This window comes from Muscardinus avellanarius (assembly GCF_963383645.1).
Source record: "Muscardinus avellanarius genome assembly, chromosome: 9".
Lineage (NCBI taxonomy): Eukaryota > Metazoa > Chordata > Mammalia > Rodentia > Gliridae > Muscardinus > Muscardinus avellanarius.
Window position 1 is genome coordinate 99396981 of NC_137795.1, and position 22828 is coordinate 99419808.

General features: G+C 40.4%; 1 protein-coding gene across 1 annotated transcript in view; it reads right to left on the bottom strand.

Moving 5' to 3' along the window:
- KDM7A (lysine demethylase 7A) overlaps positions 1–22828 on the bottom strand; it is a gene marked incomplete at both ends in the record, with an annotated part of 80194 nt that overhangs the window by 39460 nt on the left and 17906 nt on the right. The window contains 2 exons of the mRNA XM_080701565.1: positions 1923–2040; positions 8043–8128. Of these exons, the coding sequence (XP_080557691.1) occupies positions 1923–2040; positions 8043–8128 (204 nt within the window). The remainder of the gene's footprint in view (positions 1–1922; positions 2041–8042; positions 8129–22828) is intronic.

Sequence of the window (22828 nt, forward strand, 5' to 3'; positions counted from 1 at the left end):
AAATTGAGGTAACCTTTTCCTAGGTAGTTCTATAAGCAGATGGCTTAGGTCTCCCTCTGACTCATCTGCTGAAAGTTCTGTCCACCTTATAGTTTCCCAGTACGCATCCACAATTACCCCTCCCCGTCCCCTGCGCTCTGAGTACTTAATAATTCTTTAACTCCAATCAAAGAGAACTGGAAAGCTCCCTAATCACAAATGTTTAGTGCTTTACTTCTGTTGATAAATGTGTGTATGTGTGCGTCTAAAACACAGATACATTATCTGCAAACTACCATACGAGGATGTTGAATAAATTGTGATACATTTACACACTATTGTCTTCTACACAGCAGTTAAAGGTGAGGGAATCTACATGCTACCTGTGAAAGGACAGCTATTAAACAACAGGCAGATGCACGCCATGCACGACATAATCTAATTGTTAAAAATTATATGCACATACATACTTACACTTCTATATACCAGTATTTTAAATGTTGTTATTTACCTAGAAAAGGGTCTCAAAAGACTTATACTACATTACAAAATAGGGGAGGGGGCATAAAATCTATTTATTTTATACACTTCTGCTTAATTATAACAAATGTGTATATAATTTAGTAATTACTATTACTTTACCATGGTTTTAAATGACTCAGACTTGTAGAGTTAAATGAAATAAAATCAAGACCTTTAATTATTGGTAATTATAGTTTGGACATTTGTAATCATCTCTAACCTGTTCTGATATTTGTTCATTTTGGCAGAAAATCCACTTGAATTACTAGGCTTGTGTATTTAATGCTACTTTTTTGGGGGGGAGTCATATGGCTCTTCTGCCTGAAAAATGTACTCCTGCACACTACACAAAACTGCACATACAATTTTAGGGAGGTCACAAACCTCTCTGGGACCAGCAAAAAGACCCAGACCAAAACTTTTATGTCTAGACCCCAAACCAATCAAGCACTGTCCCGTAAAAAGGAAAACAAACAAACGAACATTTCTTCTAAGGCTTCAAAACCAAAGAAAGAGAATATTTGGAGAACAAGTCCTTTAACACAAAAAAGGCAGGGGGAAACACTATGTTTCATAGTTGTTTCCTTTCCGTTTCTCAGCAGGCCTGAGGAAGCCAGTATGCTTAACTGTAATGTTTCTGTTTAAGGATCAAGGGGTAGAAGGGTAGACAAGAAGTCTGAAGACTGGGGGGAAATAGCAAATTTTTTTTTCAGGATCTAAAAAATTCCTCAATAGGCTGCATGTGATACTGTGATTTAAATTTAAATTGTGCTTCCCTTATTAACAAACCTGGATATGATCTTGTGTAAAAGCCTATTAAGCATTCTCACTTTAAATAGATGTCAGGCAGTGAGTAGGAAATGATCTAAATTAGCATGATTAAATGCTTTAGAATGCTTTTGACTCTCTCTGAGACACAGACAACTCAAATATATTCCATTATTAAAAATCAAAAAGCTCAGTCCTGCCGCCATCAGAAGCTAAGTAATAATTGTGCATGCTTCTGGTGAGCCTAGGGAATAGACAGAAAATGCAAACAACAGGGAAAAACAAAGAGTTGGAAAACCAGAGGAGAGGTGAAAGAGAAGAGAGGGGCAGCAGCTGCCTGTCAAGAAGAGCCAAACACTAGGAACGACTGCTTCAGATAGGTTTATTTCAGATTCTGACTGTGACCCGCAATTAAAAAGTATATTTTTACGTGGTGCAATATATACACATAGCAAAAGTTCTATGAAATTATACTTACTCACTCCCGTTACCTGCAACATTCTGCTATTTCCTATTCTATTCCATTGAGAAAAAAGCAAAAAGCCAAGTGAGAACAGTAATGTGTGCTGCAGCCTGGAGTTGGAAGACACGGGTTCACACAGCGCCACGTTACCAGCCAGCGGGCGCAGCTGTCTGAGAGCGGGTGTCCATACCTTGGGAAGACTCGCGATCTTAGTTCCTTAACAAAAGTCCTAGTTCCAGCTTGCACTGGTTTGGAACCGTCATCAATTTCTGTGTAGTCATGCCTGTGCCAGTTCCTCCTCTTTTTCACTAAATTTTTAGACAGTTAAAAAAAGAAAACATTTTTTGGAAACCGGTGACACTACATACTTTCTAATTATTATAGTCTATATAATAAGGAAAAAACTATAAGTGCTATAAAACACTTGTTTTTAATGCATTTCCAGGCCACAAAAGTAAATTCTAGTAAATCTAATACTGCAATTATAGACAATTAACTGTGGATTTTAAAACCTCTTATTTCAAAATAACTTAGAAATTAAAGAATTTAAACCAGCAGATTTTATAATCAGAAGCCTTTTATAATATCCACATTTACCCATATTATAACATTGCCAAATTATTTAAAATTATGATTTTCACTAGAACACCATGTCAGATTATACATATCATCTAATTATCCCCTCAGAATAGTCATTTTATCTCATGTCAAAAACCTACTCTAACAGTTTAATTTCTTTGAAAAGATTTATTCCCCAAATAAGCATGTTTTACACTGACATGAAGAACAGCTAGCTGAGCTGCAATGGAAGACAGGCAGTTGGGAGACAAAATGAACTCAGGGCTCGTCGAATGGTAAGATCCTATGACTGCAGCTCTGTGCTGGAGATGAAGTCCAGGGGCATTCTACCTCTGACCCACACCCTCAAGTCTTTTTTTATTTTTTTATTTAAAGAAAAAAAGAATCTCACTAAGTTGCTGAGAGTCTCAGTAAATTGTTGAGGCTGGCCTTGAACCCAGGGTTCTCTTGTCTCAGTCTCCCAAGCACTGGGTGATAGGAGTATACCACTGGGCTCTGGCGCAGTCTTGAGTAGTCAGAATAATCAAAATCAGGAGAGCAGGATTTGTTTTCTATTCATTATTAACTTCCTCTGCAACCTGGGACAGGTCACTTACCTCTAGATCCAGAGAGCTCAAGAAAGGAACAAAGGGGACAGGGCAGAGGGCTGGTTTTCAAGCTGTGGGGAGCCCCTAACAAGGAGGGAACTCTACAGAAAAGGCCAAGAAAGCTGTCTGGACCTCCTCCTCCTTCCCAGCACAGCGGTGCTATCTGGAGCTCTTTTGAAGCCCCCCCACCCTTCCTTGTTTCTTTCTTCCCTTCATGCCTTCCTTCTTTAGTTTGAAAATCACTCTTAAGCCTAAAACCCTCAAGAGTCTGGAAAATGTGCTGATGTCTGCAACTTATTTGGAAATTCATCATAAAAAATGAATAGAGAGTGGGACAGTTACACGGAGACATACGTGGGAAAGCCAAGAGATCTAAAATGTTACTAGTAGAATTTAGATGGTGAAGGTTTATAGGTAGTTGCTATTACTTCAGCTTTTCCAGTTGTGGCTAAATAGTTTTATAAGAAAATGTTAGGAGAAAAACAACTCTATGATTCATTTTAAACCTTCACCTTACCAAGATCATAATGACATAATGAAACTGGATCCTCAGACAGTTCACACCCAAATGATGAGTCTTATTCACTCCTAACAGTCTAAAACAAGATTCCTCAATAACTTACTGGAGCCAGATTTTCAATGAAAGAGAGTAAGTCCCATTTTTAAAAAATTCTCATGAGAAGCCAGACACAGAGGTGCACACCTATAATCCCAGTACTTTGGGAGGCTGACAGGAAGGCTGAAGATTTGAGGCCAGCCTCAGCAACTTAGCAAGGTCCTCTGTAACTTAGTGAGACCCTATTTTAAAATAAAAAAATAAATAGGCCTGTGGATATGGCTCAGCGGTATAAAGCCCCTGGGTTCAATCCCCAATAAAACACACACACACACACACACACACACACACACACACACAACACTTCATGAGAAAATTTTAGAATCATAGAGGAATTTTCCTAGAAATTTCACTAAGGAATCCTTTGTATGCTATTTTTTCAAAAGCACTTCATTCGAGATTTTTTCTTGCTATTTGCAAATATATAGCAAAGTTTTATTCTCAACTGGGATACAATATTTATCCTGCTTATCTTTCTTATACCATGAGCATTTTCTCTTTACTAAATATTCAAAAGCAATTCAAAGGCAGCCTAAAATTTAAGAAGTAGATGCACTGTTTTATGTATTTTTGATTCTTAAGCATTTAGTTCATCCTGAACCTTTCTTCAAAAAACATTGTGATTGATACTCATAGATTTTTTTTATTTTTTATTTTTTGCAGTACTGGGGGTGGAACCCAGAGGCATTCATTCTACCTCCAAGCGACATCCTCAACCCTATTTTTTATTCTTTATTTTGAAACAAGGTCTCACTGAGTTGCAAAAGGCCTCACTAAGTAGCTGAGGCTGGCTTTGAACCTGCGAAATTCTCCTGTCTCAGGCTCCCAAATGCTGGGATTACAAGCGTGCGCCACCACGCCTGGCTCTTGATATTCATACACATCGATCTGTTTCTCTGATTAATTCCTCTAGATAAATTTCTAAAAATACTAGAAGATCACCATTTTTCAAGATACTACATACTATAAAACCACCTCCAGGAAAGTGACAGTAATTTGCATTCTTACCAATACTGTCTAAGTAGCTTTGTTCCAAGACCTTTAATGAGCTCCATCATGAAAAAAATAAAAGGCTATCAATTTGGTAAGTGGACAAATGATAACTGCACTGTTTGTTTGTTTGGTTGGTATTTTATTTATTTTTTGGGGGTGGTGGTACTAGGGAGTGAACTCAGTGGCATTCTACTTCCAAACTACACCCCCAGCCCTGTCTTGTTTATACGGATATATGTATTTTTGTGGGACTGGGTATTGCACCCAGAGGCATTCTATCTTCAAGCTACACCCCCAGCTGATTTTATTTCTTATTTGGAAACAGAGTTTCACTGGGTTGATGAGAGTCTCATTACTTGCTGAGGCTGTCCTCAAACCTGTAATCCTCCCATCTCAGCCTCCCAAGTACAAAGATTATAGGCGTGTGCCACCATGCCTAGCCTGTTTTATTTTTGAAACAGGGTCGAGCTAAGTTGCTGAGGCTGACCTGGAACCTGCAATCCTCCAGTCTACATTGTTTTAATTTTCATGTTTGCAGACTAATCAGTAAAGTACACTGGCTTTAGGATTTGACAACTGTAGGTTCAAACTCCAGCTCTGACACACATGTACATAAAAGAGATATTTAGATAATTTTTCTTGTATCTCCTACCAAGTTGCTGTAAGTATCGAAGGAGATAACACAAGTCAAGTTCCTACCCACTACCACATATAATAGCGGCCATTACTATCATTTCTTTACTGATTTGTAGGAGATTAACAGAGATGCAATTGTCCTACTGAGCAACATGCACAAAACATAAAAGCAGCCACTGCAATGGCTGGACTTGTTGAGGGAAGAAGCCAGTGAAGGAATGTTTCAGGAGTAGTCACAGGGAAAGGGGGGACAAGTTTGTATTGGACTGAATGTGCCTGAGAAACACACAGACTATATATTTAAGTGCCGGGCTGTTTCTGAGACCTGCTCTCAAACAGTACTTTTAATTCCCAATCAACAGCGGGTAAAAGGATTCAATTTGTCATAGTACATTGGTATTACATTGCCTAAGTGATACCTATAATAAGGATTCCTGAGAACTGAAAAGAACAGGAAACGCTGGGTGACAAACAGGAGAGCTCAAAGCAGAGGGGCAGGAATCAAAAGAAACTGCCAAGCCGGGCATGGTGGCGTGCCCTTGTAATCTCAGTGCCTGCGAGGCTGAGACGGGAGGACTGCAGGTTCACAGCCAGCCTCGGCTACTTACTGAGGCCCTCTGCAACTCAGTGAGACCCTGTTTCAAAATAAAGAATAAAAAATAGAGCTGGGGATGTAGCTTGGAGGTAGAATACCTCTGGGTTCCATCCCAAGCACCACAGGGAGAAGGAAGGAAGGAAGGAAGGAAGGAAGGAAGGAAGGAAGGAAGGAAGGAAGGAAGGAAGGAAGGAAGGAAAAAAAAAAAAAAAAAAAAAAAAGACCTGCCCAAGTTGGGGTAGAGGGCGAGGGATAGGGAAGGTGAGTCTTAAACCAAGAGGAAACAGGTGAGTCCTGGCACTTTCCCTGAGGACTCATATCTGGACCTCTGCCCAGAAGCTGGCCAGTGCTGACTCTGGCGTTCTGCAGGGATGAGGAGCAGCAAAGGGCCATGTAATAGGCAGGCTTCTCTCTGAAACATCATTATTCAAAAGTGCAGGTCACGATCCATTGTGGACTATGCAATCAACTGAGTGAGTCTGACAAGTTTTTGGAAAGATGAAACCATACGGGGAAAAGCAAATAGAGTGTGTCATATGTAGTAACACGCTCTTCTGTCTCTTAGTAGCTCAGCATTCCATACAACTTAAAGTCAAACGATTTCATTTTAGAATTGTAGACTTGAATTCTAAACCAAAACTGTTAGAAACTAGTTCTCTTTCCCCTGAGACAATAGCATTGTATAAATTACTTCCTCCAAGAATTATTCTTGGTTAACAATTATCTTAATTTATATACCACATGCTTCCGTGCTACACAAAGTAAGATCCTTTAAGAAACATCCATGGCCAGGCGCCTTGGCGCACACTAATAATCCCAGTGCTTGGGAGGCTGAAACAGGAGGATCTTAGGTTTGAAGCCACATCAGCAATTTAGGCCCTCTAAAACTTAGTGAAATTATTTCAAGACAAAGAATAAAAAATAAGGCTGGGGACGTAGCTCAGAGGTAGACTCCCCCTGGGTTTAATTCCTAGTGTCATGAAAGAAAGAAAAAAAAAGTTTATGACCATGAATTAGTCAATCATACATGTGACAATTCTATCAGTTTGTTAGTTAAGGTTTAATACTATGTAACAAATTAGATGATCTATTTTATAAGGAAATTTTAATGTACTCAAATAGCTTAAATTCTAAGTCTCTTACAAAAAATTAAGAAAGTATTAATATGTCTAACAAAACAGATGAGCATTCCGCCCACATGTGCATCAAGGTATCTTCAGGCAAAGGTCCCCTCTGGTTTTAAAGTAAAGTCCAGTTTCCCTTTAATTCTGTGAATACAAAAACACTAACATGCAGCCCCAAAGCCTAAAAGCAACAGCTCAAACCCAAAGTCGTAGATGTGTTCTCTCACATTTCTACAGTGACAATAATCCAACTTATTCTTTGGAAGAATCTATGAAAATCTCTGAAGAATTTATAAAAAGCAAAAAAATAAGTATTTTATTTGTGATGTTGGAGTACTCCAGAGCAATAGTTCCCAAAGTGGGTTGTACCTCGCCCAAAAGGGTGCAAGGACAAAGTATAGGTATATAAAAGAACGCTAACTTCTCACTCTTCCTGTTCATTTGCTTTATTAAAGAGGGCAGCCTTCCAGGGGAGAACTTAGTAACTTTTTTTAAGGGAGCCGTACGCCAACTAAGTTTGGGCCCCTCTGCTCCAGAGCATGTTGGAGGCTTCCCTGCCTGTCCTGTCCTCTTCTGAAAAACTACGGTCAGAGACCTGGACCGGCCCATCCCTGTCTCTCTACCTTCCTGAGATGAGGATAGGGGTTTCAAGTAGAAAGGAGGAATGAACCAAATTCCAGGTCCTACTCGCCAAATTCAGAACTATAAGTAACGTTTTAGCTCATCAATACCCTCATTTTCCTCCTAAAGATAAATTTATATGCATGTATTAGTCTTATTCTGTATGCAGTCCCAAAATACTACTAAGAGATATTTTATTTGTGAAGAGATAAAAAAGTCAAATGTTTCCAAAATGAAGAGGCAGAAACTGTCAAAATAAGTTTGCAGAGTCAGAATAATTTTAACTCTACTATGCTTCCCAAAATTTCACCATGAAAACTTTGACAATACGTACTTAAAATTGAGGGCTCTGCACTGGTAATTAAAAATATTTCCCCTTATTCTTCTGGCTTATTTAGTAAATTATTTAATAATTCAGACGAACACTGCATTCTAAATATATTCAGTAAAATCTTTCCCTATAGTTTTGGTGGATATAATTAGTCATAGTATCATTAGAGTATTGTCATATACATATTTAGTTCAAACATCATCAATTTTCAAGCATGCTGGCACTTACTCAAGGAGGGACCGTGGAGAACTGCACAGCTGGGACAGTGGTACAGGTCAATGTCAACAGCATGGTGTTCTTCTACTCCGACACAGCTGAGAGAGAGAAGTAGAAAGCCAACATGTAACTAGGCTGAAAGAGCTAAGAAATGTGCAACCATCTCACCAGCAAGTTTTGTACAGCACAGATACATGCAAGGATAAATGTTACTCTCTTCTCCATACATTTGCTAAATAATTGTGGAGAAAATATATCCAAATATATGCAAAGCAATTCACTCTCAACAGCAGTAAGACATCAGAAATAATGCAATTATAAGCCATAAAACCCTAAACCATTATCCGAATGCCATCTGTTATGGAATTAATGTCAAGAAGGTATGACTCAAAAGTAAATTATAATGAAACTCTGAAAATTATTTTGAGCAGAATAACAATAAAAATACTATATAGCAGCCCAGTGTGGCGGCGCACGCTTGAATCCCAGTACTTGGGAGGCTGAGACGGGGGTGGGGGGGGTGGGGGGGTCCAAGTACAGCTTTAGTAAGCAGTGAGATTCTCGTCAACCGAGCGAGACACTTTTCCAAAATAAAAATTAAAAACATGGCTAGAGGTAGAGCTCAGAGGAAGAATGCCTCTTGCCCCTGAGCTCAGTCTCTAGTTAAAAAAAAAAAACAAAAACTATATAGCAAAATTTGTAGAGTGCTGAACTTGCAAACAGAAATGTATAGACTTAAATGAATGTTAGAAAAGGGGCTGAACTAGGTATGCTGGTGCATGCCTGTAACCCCGGCTGCTCAGGACACTGAGGCAGGAGGAGCCAGTGTCCAAGGCCACCAGGGCAACACAAGCCCCTGTCTGAAGGAAAAAAGAAGGGCTAGAACTACTAAGCTAAATATACCTCAAACCGTTACAAAAACAACAAAACAAACCTTAAAAATAGAAACAAAAGGAAAACTAAAGGGTAGAAATTAATGACACAGAAAGCAAACACCTATTAGAGCATCCAGGCCAAAAATGGATTATTTGGCAAGAATTACAAAATTGGCGACCTTAGCAAGCCAAATTAAAAGACACGTTCAGTATCAAGAATGGACAAAACTACCGATTCTATAGACATTAAATGCAAATGAAGACATTATGAACAATTTTATCCTAAGGAATGAAAAACATATACAAGCAGCTGCATGTAGTGGTTCGTTCATGCCTGCAACCTCAATACTTGGGAGGCCGAGACAGTAGGACCACAGGTTCAAAGACAGCCTTGGCAACTTAGAAAGACCCCGTCCCAAAATAAAAAGGGCTGAGGATATAGCTCAGAGGTAAAGAACCTCTGGGTTCAAGCCACAGTACCAAACCATACCAGACCCCAAATACCAAGAACAATAACATTAGACACTTATCTCACAACATAAAAATGTATTCCAAAACACATTATAACCTAAAACAAAGAGAATACCACATAATACAGAAAATAGCTTTATGACTTTGTGGCAGGAAAAGTTCTCTCAATCAAAATATAAAAAGCACTCGATGGCAGAGTTCTTGCCCAGCATTTTTGATGCCCTGAGCCTGGGACTATATGTAACTTAATCAAGTAATTATACTCTGCCTTTGAGTATAACTAACTTTGACTTTGTTTTTTGTTTTTGTTTTTGTTTTTGTTTTTGTTTTTTGGTGGTACTGGGGTTCCTGGAAGCCCTTCTACCTCCGGGCTACACTCCCAGACCTATTTTTATATTTTTATTTGGAAACAGGGTCTCCTAAGCCAGCGCGCGCGGCTGGCTTCGAACCTGCGCGATCCTCCTGTCTCTGCCTCCCAAGCGCGGGGATTACAAGCGTGCGCCACCACGCCCGGCTGACTTTGTTTTACTTGTTCGATTTGGATTTACTCCATTCTCCCCATAGAAAGCAAAAGTGAGTATGTTAATTACTTAGCTGTTTCTTGTGGTGCCAGGGATACAACCCAGGGCCTCAGGCAGGTGAGGCCCTGTCGCTCTACCGCTGAGCTGTACCCTCGGACAGAAAAACCTCGCTCAAAAGGACCACATGCTCAAACTACACAACTCTGAAAATAAAGCACAGGAGGAAATCGTCGTGGCTGTGGGGCAGGATATGGTTTTCTTAGATTCAACATAAAAAGCATAACGGACAAGAGAAAAAAGTAGAGAAAAGTGGACTTCACACTACGGTCTGAAGACTTTTGGCTTCTCAGCTTAGTTGGTGTGAGGCAGTCAGTGAGTATGGAAAGAAGTAGGAAGGAGTGAGGGAAAAGTGTAAGCCTCAGCTCGGAGGCGGTCCCCGGGTTAATCCCCAGCACCACCCCAAAAAACAGTGCAAAAGCTGATCTGGAGAATGAAAGACCAACAACAACGCAGTGGCCTTGGGCACTGCTGAGAGCTACCGGAGGCCTGTGACAAAGAATTTCAAACCATATCTGCGGTTATGTGACTTTCTTTTCTTTTCTTTTTTGTGGTCCTGGGGGTGGAGTCCAGGGGCCTTCTACCTCTGAGCTACATTCCCAGACCTACGTTATATTTTATGTGGAAACAGGGTCTCCTAAGTAGCTGAGGCTGGCTTCCAAGCTGCGGATCCTCCGGTCTCAGCCTCCCAGGCGCTGGGATTATACATGCCCAGTGATGTGATTTTTGTCTCAGCAATGTTCAGTTCAGGGTGGAAGGGAGTTAATACAGTGGGGACGCATGGAATCTAAACTGGACCAAAGGGGCAAGCGTGAAGACAGAAGGAGTGAGAAAATGGCTGAGAAGGTCCAGGGACCCCGGTGAGGCCCTGGCACGGACTCCGTGGATAGCCTTCGACAAGTGACTAGAGGCACAGACATTACGGCTCCAAGAGTGGACTGCTCGGAATCCGGCGTGTCTGAGGTGCTTTAGTTCAAGTGTGGCCAGGATAGGGCAAACACAGTGGAATGTGTGAGAATAACCTCTGCATTCAATAAACGGAGCTCAGAACCAGATTTCTCTAATTTTTGGTTTTTTCTTTTGCGGGTCTGGGGGTGGACCCCAGGGGCATTTGACCTCCGAGCTACACCCCCTGTCCTATTGTTTTATTCTTTATTTTGAAACCGGGTCTCACTGAGTTGCAGAGGGCCTCACTAAGTAGCTGAGGCTGTCCGTGAACCGCGATCCTCCGCTCTCAGCCTCTAGAATGCTGGGATGACAAGTGTGCGCCACCACGCCCGGCTCAGATTTCTCTAATTCTGAAATTGAGGTTCACTAGGTATCAGTATCAGGTGATACACTCGCACTGGGACAGACAGGGCCAACAGGGCCAACCCAGCGTTTCTAGAAACTCAGGATCTGTCTTGTCTAAGGCCTTGCCCTACCTTGACTTCTACCACATTCCCCACTTTTTTCCCCCCATATTGGGAATTGAACTTAGGACGTTCTACTTCCAAGCTATACCCCCAGCCCCTATTTATTTTGAAATAGGGTTGCACAAAGTTGCTGAGGCTGGCTGGTAATAGGCGAGCATCACCACACCCGTTGTTTTTTTGTTTGTTTGTTTGTTTTTAACCTGGAGACAGGGTCTCACTAAATTGCTGAGGCTGGCCTCAAATGAGTCCTCCTGTCTCAGCCTCCCAGGACTGGATTAAAGGCATGCACCACCACACCTGACTCTAGCTTCTGTTCTTTGCTCCAATCTTCACCCTATTTACTAAAATCTCAGTGATATCTTTGGGTTTTGGCCAATTCTCATCAAATGGCAAAACACAGTTACACTTATTTTGAAATTTCAACACTTAGCAATTTGGTGATCAGTAAAAACATAAAATTTGATAAATACATAAATATGAAGGTCCATTTAAATTAGTCATATAAAATATAACTAAAAATCTATTTTAACAGAGCCGGGCGTCATGACACACACTTGTAATCCCAGCATTTGGGAGGCTGAGACCGGAGGATCGCAGTTTGCAGACAGCCTCAGCTACTTAGTGAGGCCCTCTGCAACTTAATGAGACCCTGTTTCAAAATAAAAAAATAAAAAATAGGGCAGGGAGTGTAGCTCAGAGGTAGAATGCCCCTGGGTTCCATCCCCAGACCCACAAGAAAACTTTTTTTAATATAATTTAACATAAAATTTAATTTTCCTAAACCAAGAAGAATACTCAGCCAAGATCAGGCATGTTCAAGGTGGTGTGGTTGTAGACCCAAGAAGATGGCTTCAGATCTCTGGATGACACTAAAAGGAATTACTACATACATGTCAATTCTGTAAGGGGAAGACGACTTCTCCCCACACTCTGTCAAGTTCTAACTCCACCCCTACTCAGTCCCCATTAAAAACAATTCTAGCCGGGTGTGGTGGCCTACACTTGTGATCCCAGCATTCAGCGGCTGAGAAAGGAGGATTCTGCAGGTTCGAAGCCAGCCTCAGCTGCTTAGTGAGGGCCTCTGCAACTCAGTGAGACCCTATTTCAAAATAAAGAATAAAAATTAGGGCTGGCGGTGTCGCTAGGAGGTAGAACGCCCCTGGGGTTCCATCCCAAGTACTGCAAAAAAAGAAAAAAACTTCTAGAATCACTATAGCTATAACAGGTATCTAAAAGCAAGTGCAGTAGGACCCAAAATGTTCAACTCTGAAAGTAAATTTTCTAAGAATGTCTTTCAAAGCTAACACAAAACCTACAATCTGTCCCACTCCATTTCTCTTATAAAAGTTTTCCTTCATATAGAAACCATCACATTTCCCCTGGTGTCAAGCCGTGTTTCTTAGACATCGTGTGGGGCCGGGGCCTTTCCTACGGATGACGATCTGACCTTTCCGCTGCCATTTGGCAAGCGGGGCAGTGACAACTTTAACACATCCTATTGTCTTAGTCTCCAATTCTTGCTTAGCTGGCTTTTTTTGGACATTTGACGAGAACAAAACTGAACTAAAGATCAACCAGAGCTCCCTGGGGTCTGCAAACGCTTTTCTCCTTGAATAGTGCTCCCAATTTACACTCGACTCTTGGCACTAGAAGAGTAGGTGGTCAAATCCTTTACTTCCTTCCGACCTCAGTGGACCTCGTTAGATGGTCCTCTTACTTCAAATGCTCCCCTTGCTTTACCAAGCAGTCTGACCAGCCCCATCTTTAATTGCTGGAGCAATTCCTCCTCCTGGGGGAAGGTAAAATCTCCCTTGAGCAATCCACAGCAAGTCCTTCAACAGTATATTGACATAAAATTTTCACATTCCCATGCATTTTAACTAATATTGATCTTATGTACCTTGTACCAGAACTGAGCTCCCTGAGATCTCTCTCATATTAAGTAAATGATAATCCCAATAAAACTTGTTTATTAACTTGATGTAAACTTACCATTAAACCAATACATTATGGTAAAGTTTTTTAAAGATCTGTTCAGCTTGTATTTTTAAAGAATTTGATAGAGGTACTAAAAACAACCATTAGTAAAAAGAGAGAGATAGCATATAAATTAAAATTTTCATCTTCCTTTAGATGGTTAAAGGGTGTGTAATGAATTTTATACATTTTAAATTTTGTTTCAAAAGCCAAGCATGGTGATGTGCACTTGTAATCCCAATACTTGGGAAGCCGAGACAGGAGGATTTCAGGTTCATAGCCACCCTCAGCAATCTTGTGAGGCCTTCCACAACTTAGTGAGACCTTGTTTCAAAATATAAAACAAAATAGGGCTGGGGGAAGCTTGGAAGTAGACTCCCCTTGTGTTCAATCCCCAGTACCCACAAAAAAACCTGCTTCAATACAAGTCCCCACATATGTACCTTTTCATCAAAAGGGCGTGGTGACGCACGCTTGTCATCTCAGTACTAGAGAGGCAACTTAATGAGACGGTGTTTCAAAATAAAAGAATGAAAAGGGCTGGAGGTGTAGCTCAGAGGTAGAATGCCGTGAGATCCATCGCCAGTAACACACACACACACACACACACACACACACACACACACACACACACACCCCATCTCTTGGATTTCTGCATTTGGCATCTGATATGATTATGAATTAATTCCAGGAATACAGGGCAGCTTCTGACTCGCATGTGGGTGAGGTCAGCAGAGACCTGGGCTGGCTGTGAGACAGGCAGGCCCTCCTGGCCTAACTCCACCCACCAGATAAACCCAGGTCCCTTCAGTGGGGCGCACGGATTGGGGAGTTAGACGGACCCAGTTTGATTCCTAGTTCTACTAGTGTTAACTTTGGGCAAGTTTAACTTCCCTGGGCAGTTCCCTAGCATTAAATAGGACACTATATGGATGTGAAGCATGGAGTATATGTATACATACGCTACATATGCGTATATGAGTTTTACTTAGACATACGTGTAAGTATGCAATGTTATATAGTCAGTAAGTAATAAATGATAGCTCTTAATATTATTCTAGTTCTGTTAGGTACTAGATAGCCCCATAGCCTTGGTCAATAGGTTATTAGTTATGAGGTTTGAGCATAAGTAGAAAACTCTACCTCATGATTAGGCTTTAATATTTTTCTTTAATAATGTCTTTTCAGAACATATAACAGATACCCAAATGGCTATGCTATAAGAAAAAACATTTTTTTCAATTTTTAATTTAATGAATTGTTTTGTTTTTTGTTTTTTTGTATTTTTTGGTGGTACTGGGGATGGAACCCTTCTACTTCTGGGCTACACTCCCAGACCTATTTTATATTTTTTATTTGGAAACAGGGTCTCTTAGGCCAGCGCGGCTGGCTTCAAACCTGTGTGATCCTCCTGTCTTCGCCTCCCAAGCGTGGGATTACAAGCGCGCGCCACCACGCCAGGCATAATTTAATGAATTGTTGATAGCTGAATTGCAAAAAAAAAAAAAAAAAAAAAAGCCTCTCTAGACTCTGTATGCCTATTAGAATTTTGGCCAAACCACTTAATAGCTGAGTGACTTCTAAATTACGTTTTACTTGTCGGTTTTTGTGAGGATTTTTTTTTCTCATTTTATGTACAGATAAAAATTGTAACAGTATCAATTAATGTAATTGAAACCCTTAGAAGGAAACTAGAGACCAATGGTTTTATTTGTCCAAAATCCTTATTTTTCTAACCAGCTAAAAATTAAAGACTAATTAATTGGCTTAACAGGTCATCATTCCTATTAAAATACCAGGACACAAACAGGCACTTTCACTTGTAAATTATTAATGGTTTTTTGCAGTGTTTTAACCATAAAGTATATCACTTTATTACTAGATATCAGCTAAGGTAGGAATTTATAACTTGTACATATGAAATAGTGTCGCTGAAAAATCAAGCTGGTAATTTATGATTAAAACTGTGGTCAAAAAAACCCAAATTCTGTTATTATCTTGCTGACATATAAAATTATTTTCACAAAATTAAGTGCTTTTCTTATGAGTAGGACATATTTTAACTTCTATAAAGATTACATTTTTTACAAATTCAAGCTGTTTATTAGCATACTGCATGCTACAATGTATTTAACAAGGGGTCTGAAATAAGTGCTTTTTTTGGGGGGGACAATACTGGGGATGGAACCCAAGGGCATTCTACCTCTGACCTATACCCCCAGCCCTATTTTTTATTCTTTATTTTGAAACAGGATCTCACTGAGTTGCAGAGGGCCTAAGTAGTAGCTGAGGCTGTCCACGAACTGTGATCCTGTAGTCTCAGCAGAGTAGGCAAAGCAACTTTCGATGCAAACTATGAGTAAGCACAAATCACGCTCTATGAGGGTAATAATTTCTATTAGAATGTCCAAAGACAGAAATGGTGTTTGACATTCTGAAACAGTCAGAAAGCTAAATTCGCTTGTCACTGCCCAGCAGCGATCCCCTAGCCATTCTACCTCTCAAGCTAAAACTTCCCTTTCACCAGTCTACTCTCTGCTACCCAGCTGCATATGATGGTTTGTCTACAGAGACTAAGGGAATCGATAATGCAAACAGTATCCATTGAATCTGCTGTTTTGTGGAAATAAAAACTATACTTTCTTTTTTTTTTTTTTTTTGCGGTACTGGGGTTGGAACCCAGGGACAGTCTACCTCGAACTACACCCCCACCCCTATTTTTTATTCTTTATTTTAAAACCGGGTCTCACTGAGTTGCAGAGGGCCTCACTAAGTAGCTGAGGTTGTCTGCGAGATTACAAGTGTGAGCCACCATGCTCGGCTACACTTTCTTTTTATAACCAGTGATACAAAAAGAAAAATAACAAGTGAGACAACAAATACACACTGTTCCAAAAAGAATATTATATGAGAATTTAATTCAAATTTTGTAAATCATCTTACAGGAGAAAAATTTGTCATGATGTTAAAGGATTAACAGTATCAAACTCATGAAGGTTTGATTGGCAAAGCTTTTAAGTAAAAAGAATTTATAAGTATGCTATCAGTATGAATGTGAGGATCAGCAGGAGTTGTAAATATGTTTCCATTAGACAAAAGGCATGTATTAGAAAATTATCCCCACCACCACCACCCCTTGGTGCTGGGGATTGAACCTGGGTCCTCCCAAGTGCTGGGAAAGTACTTTACCACTGAGCTATATTCTCAGTCCCCAAAACAATTGTTTGTAGAGCAATGCTTGTGTTTGTTTGTTTGTTTTGTGGTGCTAGGGATGGAACCCAGGAGCATTTGACCTCCTGTCTACACCCCTCGGCCTATTTTTCATCATTTATTTTGAAACAGGGTCTCGCTAAATTGTGGAGGGCCTCACTAAGTAGTTGAGGCTGTCTGCAAACTGCGAGCCTCCTGTCTCAGCCTCCCGAATGCTGGGATTACAAGCATATGCCACCATGCCCGGCTAGAGCAAGTTTTGTACTTTGTCTGCCTGTCCCCACCTCCCTTAACCTCAAGCTGAGGTGAAACAGTAGCACGCATGTCAAGTCCTGAGGTGGAAAAACCTTGTTGCTGGCTGATTCCATCATCACAAGTTGGCTCCTATATAAAGAAATAAATACATGCTACTGCTTTTATGTATTTTTGATCAATTAATTCTACCTAGGTACTGTAGCAAGGAAGAAATAGTATGCAAAAATTTGTTTAAATCTAGAAATTCATGAAATGTTTGCTGAGTCCAGTTCCTTATGAAATGAAAAGACTTAAGGAATTAACATTCCAAGAAAACTTTTTAAGCCCCTTTACACTCAGTCTAACTGGCTGCTCCCAGCCCTGGCTGTGCATTAGAACCCCCTGTAGTGCTTTTCCAGGCTGGGCAGCCTTTCAAAAGAACGCAGCAGTGCTGTAAGAAGCCATGCAGGAAGATCTTCAAGATATGCTGTAAAACAAAAGCCAGCTGCAAATCAGTTTTACAGTATGTACACACACACACACACACACACACACACACACACACACACACACAGAGTTCCTTTTGGGAAAGAAAGCATAATGGAAGCGGAACAGAGGGAAAGGGAGGATTGCTTTTTACCATAGAGTCTTCAAGTTTTGAAATACGTACTGTGCATTGCTTATTTAAAAGAAGAAAAACAATTCCTGTGCCCTGCCTTCAATCTACAGGGAACGCTAATGGCTGGCCCAATAATCTTTATTCTTCACAAGTTCCCCAAGTGATTCTTTGCAGCCAACGTGGCAGAGAATGGCACTGGGGAACTGCTGACCTAGAGGCTAGCACACAGCGCACAGCCAGCCCCGTCCCACGAAAGCTCTGCTCTTCCAATTAGACTTGGGGCTCCTGATGGGTAGGTAACGCTTACTATGTAATTCAGAACTTCCTACTCTCAACAGATCTACCTAAATCTGATTCCACAGTGAATCCACACAAATCTGCTGACTGATACAAGCAGGAATGCCAAGCATACCCGGGAGGCATCACTTTGGGATACTATCTTGGAGCATATTTAAATGTGCATTTTGTAAGTATAAAGGAGAAAATTAAGATTAACTTCTCTTTCAAGATCTTATTCTCAAATGTTCATACTTTTTGTCCATGAAAAAAGAACAGTCAAGTTCAAGTTCATTGGTAAGTATAATCTTATTGTACAGAAAGGAAGGTCCCCTATTTGTCATTATAGAATGTCTCATAAACAGCTTGTTTTAATATTCAGTGTTAACAGAATTAGGTCATGGGGGCCGTAATCTCACCAGTAGATAAATCCACTGTGATGATTTACCAAAGCCTGGGTGGTATACCACCACCTAGGCCAGTGGGGTATGGTTGAGATGGAGGGTCCTGGGTATGGCCTTGGGGATTATATAGCTCCTCCTCCTCCTCTCTCTTTTTCTTCCAACCTCCAAGATGTAAGGATAGAGCTCTGCTCTCTCCCTCTCTTGCCTCCCACCATCAGGCCCTGAGAGCTGAAGATCCTGACCAAATCTCACATGGACTGAACCTGGGACCATCCAAAAAAGTGAGAGCAAATAAATCTTCCTCCCTCTAAGTTGTGTGAGCAGTTTTTTTAGATTATAGCGGTGGGAATGTTGACTGAGACACTATTCATTACCAATTTATAGAAAATGCTCATTTACTATGTCTTCCCTTAATTTCACCCCAAATATCCCTATATTAACTTGACTTATCAAACATACTACCTAGTAAAATGAGTAGGTTATAGTTTGTTTTGTTTTGTTTCGCAGTACTGAGCATGGAACACAGGGGTATTCTACCTCTGAGCTATACCCCCAGCCCTATTTTTTTATTCTTTATTTTGAAACAGGGTCTCACTGAGTTGCAAAGGGCCTCACTAAGTAGCTGAGGCTGTGCATGAACCCGAATCCTCCGGTCTCAGCCTCCCGAATGCTGGGGTTACAAGCGTGCACCACCAAGCCTGGCTGGTTATAGATTTCTGAAAGATGATGCAATAACATCAGAAATGTTTCAAACCAGTTGCAGTTTTTATCCTCCCATTGTGAAATAAAGGAAGAGAAACTATATATTCTAGGGTCAAATGACACCTACAGAAAATTTAATGTATATAGGGCTAAGAGACTATCCTCTGTAATAAAAGATAACAGCAAGTCAAACTTTTTATCTAGGACACTTAGTGATGAGCTACAAAGGACAGGCATCAACTAAAAGCAGACCAAACAGATGGAGTCTTTCTACTAAAATTTCTCATAAAATAGTCCCAGGGTCTGCATCTAATGGAAAAAGCCATGTGCCAAGCCAAGCAAAGACATTCATATTAGAGAAATTTCCATGTAACAGAAACTAAGGTAGGATTCTACAGGGGCTTACAGCCCACAGCATGCTTTTTCATTACTGATGAGCTCCAGGAGGGATTTGGACCACAGAGATCTTGGTATAATTGTAACCAATATTCCTACGTGGAATTTCATGTATGATCCCAAAGATCTCAAAGACTTTCAATATAATTACCAAGCAGCAGTACCCGTCACCAGAAAAATGAGTGGCACTGAGCTGTCTAGAAAAGGCCAAAAGCAGGCACTAGACCAGCTTACTCCAAACACACAGGTCAAGGTAGTATGTTAAGTGATATATACATTTATTTATTTATTTATTTATTTATTTATTTGGTGGTAATGAGGTTCCTGGAAACCCTTCTACCTCTGGGCTATACTCCCAGACCTATTTTATACTTTTTTTTTAATTTGGAAACAGGGTCTCTTAAGCCAGCACGGCTGGCTGTCCTCCTGTCTCTGCCTCCCAAAAGCGGGAATTACAAGCGTGCGCCACCACACCCGGCAAGTGCATGATATTTAAGAAGCATTTTTTACATATTTATATACTGATTCCATTCAAAAGATAGTTTGTCATTATAGGTTTTTCAAAATCTATTTTGCAATTTTTAATTCCTACTAGAGGTCAGATAATGAATGAATGGCAAATAAGAGAAAAATGTAGGTAGTCCATGCATGTATGGTAGTGTAGGACCATAAAAATAAACATATAAGCCAAACCATACAAAGCCATCTTAATAATAACTGGTAGAAATTACAATTATTCCAGAATTTTTTTTTGGGGGGGGGCAGTACTGGGGATTGAATCCAGGAGTATTCTACCTCGGAGCTATACCTCCAGCCCTATTTCTATTTACTTACTTACTTACTTTTGCAGTACTGGAGATGGAACCCAGGGGCATTCTACTTCCAAGCTACACCCCTAGCCTAATTTTTTCTTTCTTTCTTTCTTTCTTTCTTTCTTTCTTTCTTTCTTTCTTTCTTTCTTTTTTTTTTTGTGGTACTGGGGTTCCTGGAAACCCTTCTACCTCCAGGCTACACTCCCAGACCTATTTTCATACTTTTTCTATTTGGAAACAGGGTCTCAAGCCAGCACGGCTGGCTTCGAACCTGCACGATCACGCTTGTAATCCCTGTGCTTGGGAGGCAGAGACAGGAGGATCGCGCTGGTTCAGAGCCAGTCTCGTTGGCATGAGACCCTGTTTCCAAATTTAAAAAAAAAATTATATATATATATATATATATATATATATATATATATATATATATATTATATAATAGGTCTGGGAGTGTAGCCCGGAGGTAGAAGGGCTACCAAGAACTCCAGCACCACCAACAAAAAAGAAAGAAAGAATTTTTTCTTTATTTTGAAACAGGAGCTCACTAAGTTGTGCAGGGCCTCACTAAGTCGCTGAGGCTGGCCACAAACCTGTCATCCTTCTGTCTCAGCCTCCCAAGCACTGGGCTAACAAGCGTGTGCCACCACATCCAGCTTCCATGACTTTTAAATACATTTGAAAAAGCCAGGCATGAGGGCACAAGCATGTAATCCCAGTACTTGGCAGGCTGAAACAGGAGGATCACAGGTTCGAGGCCAGCCTTAGAAACTTAGTGAGGTCCTCTGCAACGTAGAGTCTGTTTCAAAAAGAATAAAAAAAAAAAAAAAAAATAGGACTGGAGATACAGCTTGAAGGTAAAAATGCCTCTGGATTCAATCCTCAGTACTACAAAAAAATTGTCAAAGCATTGAAACTTTTCATATTATTGGTTATAATATAAAAAGAAATGAAAAAGTAACCTTAATATTTCTTTAATTTAGTACACTGATTTCTTTATTGGTGCATTATGGTTACACACAACCGCAGGATTCATCGTCACATATCTGTACATGTACATACATAACTTGGTCAATTTCATCCCCCAGTACCTCTCCTTTCCCTCTTCCCCCTCACCCTGGTCTCCTTCCTCCAACCCCCTGGTCTCCCGCTATTTTAAAGACACACCCCTCCCTTCTTTCCCTTTTTCCCTCCAGCTTCCATATATAAGAGAAAACATATGAGGCTTGACTTTCTGAGTCTGGCTTATTTTACTTAACATAATGCTCTACAGTTCCATCTGTTTTCCTACAAATAACATAATTTTGTTCTTTATGGCTAAGTACAATTCCATTGTGTGTATAAACCACATTTTCTTTAACTATTCATCTACTGATGAACACCTCGGTTGCTTCCATAATTTGGCTATAGTGAATTGCACTGCTATAAACATGGGTATTTACCTATCACTAGAGGAGGCTGGCTCTAATTATTCTGGATAAACACCATGGGGTGGCGTATCTGGGTCATTCGGCGGCTCCATTCCTAGTCTCCTCAGGAACCTCCACACTGACTTCCATAGGGGTTGTGGTACACCGTGGTTAAAACCACTGTGCTAGGAAGTGTGCCTGCACTGAGCGCCGATGGCTGTGAGTCTAGAGTCCTCCATGGTTGGAGGTGTCAGTTATTTTATTGCTCCAGTTATGCCCAATTCAATTTCACTTCCAGCCAGACCACTTTTTGTTTCTTTCCTGCACTTTCATCTTTATTGGCCACTTCCTCGTTCACTTACTCATTTTGGTAATGTTTTATGGGTTTGTTGTCGGCAGGCAAGGAAGAGCACAACACGCTCTGCTGTCTATGTGAACTGAAGAACAGATGTCCATCTCTTACAAAGGGAGTTCAGATCTGCTAGCGGCAAAATCTGTACTTCCTGCACTAAGAGGTGACTGCGACGCGGATCCTGGGGAACTCATGTCATTTAACTAATCCATCATAAAGGAAACCACGTATCAGAACAGTGCAAATCGAGGCAAGGACAGCCTATATTGTTCTCTACAAAGAGCATTTTTAAAACTGTATCCCCCAGGAATCAAAGGCACTTACATATAGATTCTGTGATTCATAAGCTTAGGAGACAGCGGGCTGAGTCAACTCACTTTTATTTACCAGCAGAGTTTCTCAGAAAATGTAACAAGTTAATGGGCACTTTGGATTTCCAAGAAGGGAGTCTAGCTGTTACACTCTGACCTCGGGCCTTTTTTTTCCTATGAAAGACTTTATGGGACTATAAGGAAAAGTGTTTTAGAAGCTAGTTTTCAGACTCATCAACTATGAACTTTATTATAAACTTCACAATTTAAATTGTAAGTTCACAATTTACATTTTAAAATTATATTTGTTTTATAATTTTACAACTGGCACAAAATGCCAATAAATCAAATGCATTATACGACCACTCTTAACAACACAGAAAACCAAACTGGTGGCGGCATTATTACTAAGCACTCACAGAACACCAGCGGAGCACGTGCCAACGACATAAGCCAAAAAGGCCAGCAACTGACCACACACTAAAACCGCTCCAGACTTCTTAACGTGTTTGTCCCAAATTACTTTTTATTTCTTCTTGAGAGTACTGGGGATTGAATCCAGAGGCACTCTACCACCTGTCCCCAACATTTTATTTTTTATTTTGATACAGGGTCTCACTAAATTGTCCAGGGTGGCCTCAAATTTGTGATATTGCTTCAGCTTCCCAAATAGCTGGGAATAGATGGGATTATTATGGGTGTGTGCCATTGTGCACAGCTTCAAATTACTCTTATTACAATATAATTACCAAACTGTTTA